General features: G+C 37.7%; 1 protein-coding gene across 1 annotated transcript; it reads left to right on the top strand.

Annotated features, from left to right (window-relative positions):
- The first annotated feature begins 1,006 nt into the window (after positions 1-1,006).
- ftr69 (finTRIM family, member 69) lies at positions 1,007-5,776 on the top strand. The gene is made up of 7 exons (XM_087279762.1): positions 1,007-1,145; positions 1,868-2,473; positions 2,782-2,877; positions 4,656-4,889; positions 4,988-5,138; positions 5,323-5,364; positions 5,622-5,776. The coding sequence occupies exons 2-7, from the start codon at positions 1,913-1,915 to the stop codon at positions 5,738-5,740; spliced, it is 1,203 nt and encodes a 400-aa protein (XP_087135888.1). The 5' UTR covers positions 1,007-1,145; positions 1,868-1,912; the 3' UTR covers positions 5,741-5,776.
- The last annotated feature ends 2,810 nt before the right edge of the window (positions 5,777-8,586 follow it).

The following is an 8,586-nucleotide window of genomic DNA, read 5'->3' as shown; positions in this document are numbered from 1 at the left end:
TCTGTATATATACACATTTACTTTGGTTGTTTTTGTTTTGCTATTTGTAGTTCTGTACTTTTGGAAGTTTCATGCGAAGTCTTGAGTTTTGAGTTCTGTGCAGTTCCAATGTTAATAGCAAACATGTATTTTATTGTTTTTTTCCAAAATAAATAGTAATAAAATAAACAAAAAACACTTGTTTTTCCCTTTTACTGTATGTTTGCACGCAGTTCATGGATTTTGTAAATCTTTGAATTTTAATTTTCCTTTTAAGAGAGTTTCAGGTTGTTTTGTAACACTTACTTGAAACTTGCAAATTAATAATAATCAGAAGTAATAATTTTTGCAGAGATGCATGGACAATACAACCTAAATGTCTTCACTTGATGGGATGCACTCATTAATGCTGTGTAGCACATAATAACTCACATCAGTGTACAAGTACAAGTACTAAGTGTTGCTATAACAAATATTTTGTCTTAACTCTTTTAGACTGTAAATGTTCATTCATTCTACTTTGTTGCAGTCTTCATCCTGCAGAAGCCATTACCTTGAATTACCATTCTCAGAATAACACACATCACTGGGAGAAAAACACACACCAAAATGCCGGGCACTTTATCTGATGTTAAAAATCCATTTAACTGTTCAATCTGCTTGGAACTGTTTAAGGATCCGGTGACTACATCTTGTGGGCACATTTTTGTATGAACTGTATTAAGTCGTGCTGGGATAAGGAATTTTTTAGAGGCGTTTACAGCTGCCCAACATGCAGGAATGAATTTAGGCCAAGGCCAGCTCTCAGCAAAAACACTGTTCTCGCTGGCATTGTAGAAGAAAGGAAGCAGGATGCCCCAGCTGCACCTGGAGATGTGCAGTGTGACGTCTGTATAGGAGGAAAATTCAAAGCCGTCAAGTCTTGTCTGGTGTGTTTGGCGTCATTCTGTCAAACTCACCTTCAGCCTCATTATCAATCTCAAGCTTTCAAAAAGCACAAGCTGGTGAACGCTTCAGCAAATCTACAGCAGCAGATCTGCCCTCAACATCATAAAGCTCTGGAGATTTACTGCTATAATGACAAGAAGTGTATATGTGTGCTATGTATGGGTCAGCACAGTGGACATAAGACTGTATCAGCTGCAGCTGAAATGGCTGGAAAAAAGGTAAAATGAGATATGTATTTAATAATGGCATACAAAGCACTGTGTAATAGTCTAACTGTAAACTCTATTAACAAACTCTATAAAAATGCAATTATGTATTTTATTCAAGTCATTGATATTTGAATGGAAGCATAAACATTTTTCTTTCATGTGGTCTTGTAGAACTTAATATGCTTAAACAATATGAAAATAAGAACATAGGAATGTGTTTGTTTGTTTATTTAAAAAAACAATAGGCATTTTATGCTGAAGAAAAATAAAATAAAAAGCCATATTATAAAATTTCTTTTGTTTAGTTGTTTAATTATTATTATTTATATTATTTCATAATATAATATATATCTTGCTTTGCGAACAGGAGGGAGCCCTGGGCTCGAGGATGCCGAACACGCTTTTGATGGATCATTAGCTAAGTGTAAACTCTCAGATTTGTTTTAGTAATTACTGTTTTTTTCTTTCACTTTTGCTTCTGTTGTCTGTTTTTCATAGCAAACTGAAACTAGTTAGTCAGGTTCGTCAACCTATTCATCTTTTTATTCATACAAATCTGTAATTGTTACTATAATAGTTATAATTAGTTTTTTAGTTAACTAATTTAATTTTTATTTCATTTATTTTTTTAGCATATATTCATTAATTCTTTCATTCATTTTGACTGTTTTGGTGGAGATCTTACATTTGTTTATCTTGCGTAAGCCACTCCCTGTTATTTCCATTCTCAGAATACACCCTGGTATTGAACAGTTCACGGGAGAGAAAGCACTAAAATGGCAGGCTCCTCATCTAATGTTCAAAATCCATTTAACTGTTCAATCTGCTTGGAACTGTTTAAGGATCCGGTGACTACATCTTGTGGGCACAGTTTTTGTATGAACTGTATTAAGTCGTGCTGGGATAAGGAATCTTTAAGAGGTGTTTACAGCTGCCCAACATGCAGGAATGGATTCCGGCAAAGGCCAACTCTCAGCAAAAACACTGTTCTCGCTGGCATTGTAGAAGAAAGGAAGCAGGATGCCCCAGCTGCACCTGGAGATGTGCAGTGTGACGTCTGTATAGGAAGAAAAAGCAAAGCCGTCAAGTCTTGTCTGGTGTGTTTGGCGTCATTCTGTCAAACTCACCTTCAGCCTCATTATCAATCTCAAGCTTTTAAAAAGCACAAGCTGGTGAACGCTTCAGCAAATCTACAGCAGCAGATCTGCCCTCAACATCATAAAGCTCTGGAGATTTACTGCTATAATGACAAGAAGTGTATATGTGTGCTTTGTTTGGGTGATCAGCACAGTGGACATAAGACTGTCTCAGCCATAACTGAAATGGCAAAAGAAAAGGTAAGATGAGGTTATATGTATTTAATAATGGCAAAAAACACTGTGCTATATTGCAAATGTCAATTGTAACACATATAATAAACAAATGTGTGAATATTTTATCTCAGTTGTTTTACGTCAATAAATAATAATTAGATATATTTGGATTTTTTCATATGAGCTATACTTTCCATAAAGCTGGTTTTATTCAGTAGTTTTTTGTTTTGTTTTTGTTTTTGCTTTTTTTAGTAGTAGTAGTAGTAGTATTATAAATGTTTATTGTTTTGTAAGTTACTCAAACAAATAATTCTCATTGTTTGTTAAAACAGGAGAAATTGAAAATTAAAAAAACGGAATTCATTAAGAAAATCACAGACATAAACAAGAATCTTCAAGCATTTAAAAAACCTATGGATTTACATAAGGTGAGTGGAACTCATAAATTAAGACATTTGACATTTGGGGATATGAGTCAATCAGGTTGTTTATTGTTACCTGAGGACTGTTTGTCCACTCGTTGTTGTATAAATCAATCCAGAGCATCCCAATCGTGCTAAATGGGTTAAATATCCCATGATTAAGGTGGCTTTGCAAGAACTGGGATGTAGAGTTCTGCATCCTTGCAACCCGAACAGGTTTTTTTATTCGCAGTGAAGTGTTCATTTTTCATCTGTAACGTGGAAGCAGGCAGGACTCAATTGTAATTTAAATGGGAGTGAGGATTTTCATTACTCCTTCATATCTACCACAGGTAACCTGTACACAGAACCTTCATGCACTTCATTCCTGTGCTCAGAATGTGCAAAACAGCAGGTTGGCGATGAGTGACAGAGCAGATAAAACGGAATCAAAGTGTGGATGCGCTGTTCTTAAATATTGTAAAAGCGGTCAGAAACAAAACTGAAACAAAGGTAGCAAAGAATTCTGGCCCAGATTTGGCATAGGTATTCCTGTGGCACTAGCATTCAGCGTGTGGGCCAAACATGAGCTCGGGTTTGGCAAAGTTGGCACCGTCTTTAAGGCAGCACACAAGATTTGGGCCAGATGTAAAATGTAGTATTTGGCCCAGATGTTAAAAATTGGTATGTGGGCCTCGTAAGTTTGGCCCATCATGACCCACATTTAAAATACATTTTAAAAATATTTTTTTATTACAATTTTTTGATTACAAATTTTGAGTAATTAATGTGGCTACCAGCCACATTAGCCAGAGTTTACCGAGCCAAATATTTGCCAAATGTGGCTCACATATATTTTAAGATAACTGGCCCACGCTCAAATCCACGTTAGCCAGAGTTTACTGAGCCAAATATTCGCCAAGATTAGCCCACACATCTTTTAAGATAACTGGGCCACATTTTGCTCTGGGCCACTATAGGCTACCAGCCACATTAGCCAGAGTTTACTGAGCCAAATATTTGCCAAATGTGACCCACATATATTTTAAGATAACTGGCCCACGCTCAAATCCACATTAGCCAGAGTTTACTGAGCCAAATATTCGCCAAGATTAGCCCACACATCTTTTAAGATAACTGGGCCACATTTTGCTCTGGGCCACTATAGGCTACCAGCCACGTTAGCCAGAGTTTACTGAGCCAAAAATTAGCTAAAAGTGGCCCACATTTGCCATATTTTCTCTGGGCCACTTTAGGCTCACAGCTGCAATAGCCAGAGCTTACTGTGTCGAATATTTGCCAAAAGTGGCCCACATATGTCTTAAGATAACTGGGCCACATTTGCACCTACACATGTGAACCACTTTGGGTTTAGACCCAGATTACCCCTAAATGACTGTCACAATTTTGCCAACTGTGGCCCACATTTGTCCTCTGTCATTTGGCCCAAATTGACCATTTTCCACATTGGCCACATTAGGCTCACATTCAGATTACATTTTACTTTAAGTGACAAATCATTGCCTTAAATGGCCCATATGTGAATTGGAATCTTTGGCCCCTTTTTGTCATTGTGCATGTGGGCCACTTCAGGCTCACATTCATTTTGTCTGGGCTGAAGGAAAACCACAAGTGCCACATTACTGCCTAAAGTGGCCCACATTTGTATGCTATCTGGCAAACCAATTAAAATTTCATTCGGTTTGAGCATTTTTATTCAGATGGAGGTGTTTCTATAAAGTATTTTCATTCTGATTTTATTCAGATTACAATGCTCTATGTCTCGTGTTTCTGTGTCCTGGCAGAGCTCTGCACAGACGTCAGTGGAGCACAGCAACAAGATCTTCACTGAACTCATCCAATCCCTTACAAAAAAACAAACTGAAGTGAGAGAAAAGATCAGAGCTCAGGAGAAACAGGAGACTCAAAAAGCTACGAATTACATACAGAAACAGAAACAGGAGATCAGCAATCTTCGGAACCAGAGTGTTAAACTGGAGCAGGTTTTACATACAGAAGATCACATTTATTTCTTCCAGGTATAAATAAAAAGTGTTATAGAGGATGGATTCGTGTTTTATGAAATGCTGAGATTGCTATTGAATCTGTTCTTATGTCTTTTCTCCCAAATTTGCAGAATTTCTCTTCCCTTTCTCCAAGACTGTATGTCTTACCCAATGATGTTAATGATCTTGTAACATTTGAGAAAGTAGATGAATCTGTCTCAAAGCTGAAAAGAAAACTGGATGAAGTCTGTGAGAAGCACATGGGCAAAATATCAAACAAAGGTAAATATCACAGCCACAAACAGTTTAAACGTTCTCAAATAGAGAATAGTACTTAAGGTGTGCCATGATATGATGCTGGTAGACCAAAAAGTAAAGTGTTTTATGTTGTGTCAGCTTGTATGAAATTTGAAGAGTTTGATTTCACAACTACTGTGGTGCCATAAAATTATTCGTATCTTTCTAGTGGCTGATGTCCACATTATCAGGCCCTTTGTGATTGGGATTGGTGAGTATTTTTGTAAAACCTAATTTCATGTTTCACCATTCATTTATTCTTTACTTTGTATTAAAGAAACTCATCCAATATATTTATTCACTTCATCTTTTTAAAGTTAAAGCTTATTTAACTATAAATTATAAGTTTATTTGTTTAAAATGCAATTAAAATTTAACTTTGTAGTGTCTAACTACAAAGTTTAGTACAAAACCTCATGTGCTTGGGTACCAGACTACTTTTCTTTTCTTTTTTTTTTTTAATTTAAGGGTTGCCCTCTGATTCATCTGAATCATCTGAAGCCTCTGAAGCCTCTGAATCCTCTGAATCATTTGAACCCCCTTCACCTTGTGAAGCTTCTTCATCCCCTGGTTGTCTGTCAGATTGAAGTGTGCCCGGAGATTTCAGGGATTTCACCAGGATCAAATACATATATATATATATATATATATATATATATATATATATATATATATATATATATATATATATATATATATATATATATATATATTTTTTTTTTTTTTTTTTTTTTTTTTTTATGCTGTATGCTGTATGCTGAATCTGTTGAGAACATCAGTGACAAATTCCAACACTAGATGATGCTAGGATTAAAAAGAATAAAAAAATGCAACCATTTGGATTAGAAGATCTGTTCATTTTAAAAATAATCATTTGGGCAAAATGGATGTGTTTTTTAATTGTTGAATTCACAATACACCACTAACATGAGTAAGAATTTACAATTAAAAATATATATATATTTCATTAACTAGACAATTAGGATTATTTAGAAATGTCCGGAGGGTGTGAATATATATTTCTGTTTACATGTATTAAAATATTTATTATTATTTTTATTATTTTCACTTGTGTATTTTCTCATACAACTTTTTAAAATATATTCATTTATTAAATAGGTTCTAAAAATTGCTGAGTTGTGTTTTGGGCTGGAACAACCCATTTTATACAGTGCAAGTAGCTTAAGTTCCCTATCATGTCAAGAACAGAAATGCCTTGTCTGAACAACATTTTGGGGGAATCGCTAGATGCCTAATCATTCTGAAGAGTAATGCTGCAGTCACACTAGAGTTTGAGCATGAAAAAATCGGTCGTACGGCGCTGCAAAAAGGGGTGGGATTAAACAAGATGTTTAGACTTTAAAAAAAAAAAACAAGCGATTGGTCCATGTTTTAAATTCCTGCCAAAAGAGGTCATGTTTTGATCTTCCATTGGTCTCACACAGTCAAGTGATGTGATTTCGCAGGTCAGAGTTCACCAAGCTTAAACTTTCCATTTTGTAGCACCAGCTTTCGTTTATGGTCTGACACATTTGTGTGTGTATGAATGGAAGTCTTTGGGGAGGAAAGTGCAGTGTGACCACAGCTTAAGAAAACCGGCCAATGAATGTCTATGAACTGGCAGTGCACAGCTCTTGCAGCTGATGATGATTACAATAGGCTAAGTATGAAGCCAGAAGCTGAGGAGAGCAAGGCAGGCTTTTCGCTTCAGAAGCCTCACAAGACTGAAGAGACAAGAGAGGTTTATGTATACAGTGCAGGTGACAATGCAGACTATGCACCTCTATAACAGACATGTATAGAGCTGCAGGCTGGGTGACACCTAACACATTCACACGATTTTATAATCTTCGGGTGGTGCTGGTTTCAAGCTCGATGTCAAAACATGCTTGCTATGACTTTCTACCTAACCCAGAGATGCTTGCACCTATTCTGCTCTGCTTGGGGAGTTTCCATATCTGGCCCCTAGAGAGTTCCTCCCCCAGCAAGTGACACTCAGGAGGAGAAAAATACTTTGTTGGTATGCCCATCCGGTCAGTCCGCATTCTGGGGATCGGTGCCAGCTATGCATGATCCCTGTTGGTGATCCTAAATGTGTCATTCAGCCATGGTACAGTTCCCTCTTCCCAGGCGGAACTGTGTCTTCGCTTTCCACTAACCATTTTATCATATGTTCCGCTCCCCATGTTAGGGTTAGCCCATATGTCCATATAATATTGTCACCAGGTCTCCCCAATTGGGTAGAGGGGTGACCTCCGCAGCCTTCGTCCCTTTCAGGACAAAAACAAAACAAAAACAACAACAATATAGTCATATACTGGTATGTGCTTGAGTGTGTGAGTGTGTGTATGCATGTAAAGGTAACTTGGTGGACAGGTCAGAGTACATACATAAGGAACAATAACAGTCAATAAATGAAGCAAGTGTCACAGATATAGATAAAACATATAGAAAGAAACCAGTCAGAGGTAGGGAGTAACAACAATGCTTATTAAAGAGCCCATATTATGGGTTTTTGAAAATTCCCCTCCATGTAGTGTGTAACACAGCTCTAAGTGAAGCGAAGTATCCAGCTAAGGCTTAAATCTGTAAGAATACAGTGTTTAAAACGGTTGATTCATCTATAAAAGAGTCGACTCATAGTGCTTCAAACGAGTCGCCTTGATACCGACTCATTAGGTGTTTCGCCATGACGTACGAACGAAACCAAGTTATTCACGTGCACGCGCAAACCCGGGAGATTTCAAACCTGAGGCCCCGCCCTCTGACGCAGAAACCCAGACACACACCCACAAACACACGCACACCCACAAACACACGCACACAAACATGCCGGTCGATTGAAGTCACACTGCAGATGGATATATTGAGTCTCTACCCAAAGATGAAACCTCAGCATTATAACCAAGCAGTTGGAAACTTCTGGAAGCTACATGCTACAAAGAATACTTCATCTGAGTTTGTTAAAGGAAGGATCAGTAAAGAGTAACTGATGGACGTCAGGATGGGTTTCTTCCATTTCTCAAGTGTAAGTACGTGCGGTTAAAGTTGTTGCCTCGTTTACTCTTGCTTGCAAATGTATTTAGTTGTGATTTGTTACTTGTAACCGCGTGTACTGTATCAGGTTAACTGGATATTTGATCTTATCGCGTGCAAAGTCATGTTAAAAACGCGACGCGTGCTGTTTGTTTATGGAGCTCCGTGCTAGAGTTCTGCTCCCGCGATTTATTCGGAAATTTATTCCCGCGCCGCAGAAATCTGGCGCGGGGACAGCCGCGGGAATAAATTTCCGAATAAATCGCGGGAGCGGTCGGTAACGGGTTTAATTTGGGACGGGAGCGGGCTGTCTAGCAATATCACGGAAATTGCTATGCGAATTAGAAAGAGAGAGTCTGCGTGGTGCTTGTGTGTGTGTGTGTGTTAGTGCGCACGC

Source organism: Danio rerio, chromosome 13 (genome assembly GCF_052040795.2).
Source record: "Danio rerio strain M-AB ecotype USA chromosome 13, GRCz13ab, whole genome shotgun sequence".
NCBI classification, from domain to species: Eukaryota; Metazoa; Chordata; class Actinopteri; order Cypriniformes; family Danionidae; genus Danio; species Danio rerio.
Note: the sequence above shows the minus strand (reverse complement) of the source record. Positions and strands in the feature narration are given on the sequence as shown.

What these genes read in the sequence shown, in the direction of transcription:
- ftr69 (XM_087279762.1), top strand. Translation starts at nt 1,913, where the DNA reads ATGGCAGGCTCCTCATCTAATGTTCAAAATCCATTTAACTGTTCAATC. An exon ending in ATCACATTTATTTCTTCCAG is followed by an intron (nt 4,890 to 4,987) that starts GTATAAATAAAA and finishes CCAAATTTGCAG; the next exon opens with AATTTCTCTTCCCTTTCTCC. An exon ending in GCCCTTTGTGATTGGGATTG is followed by an intron (nt 5,365 to 5,621) that starts GTGAGTATTTTT and finishes TTTTAATTTAAG; the next exon opens with GGTTGCCCTCTGATTCATCT.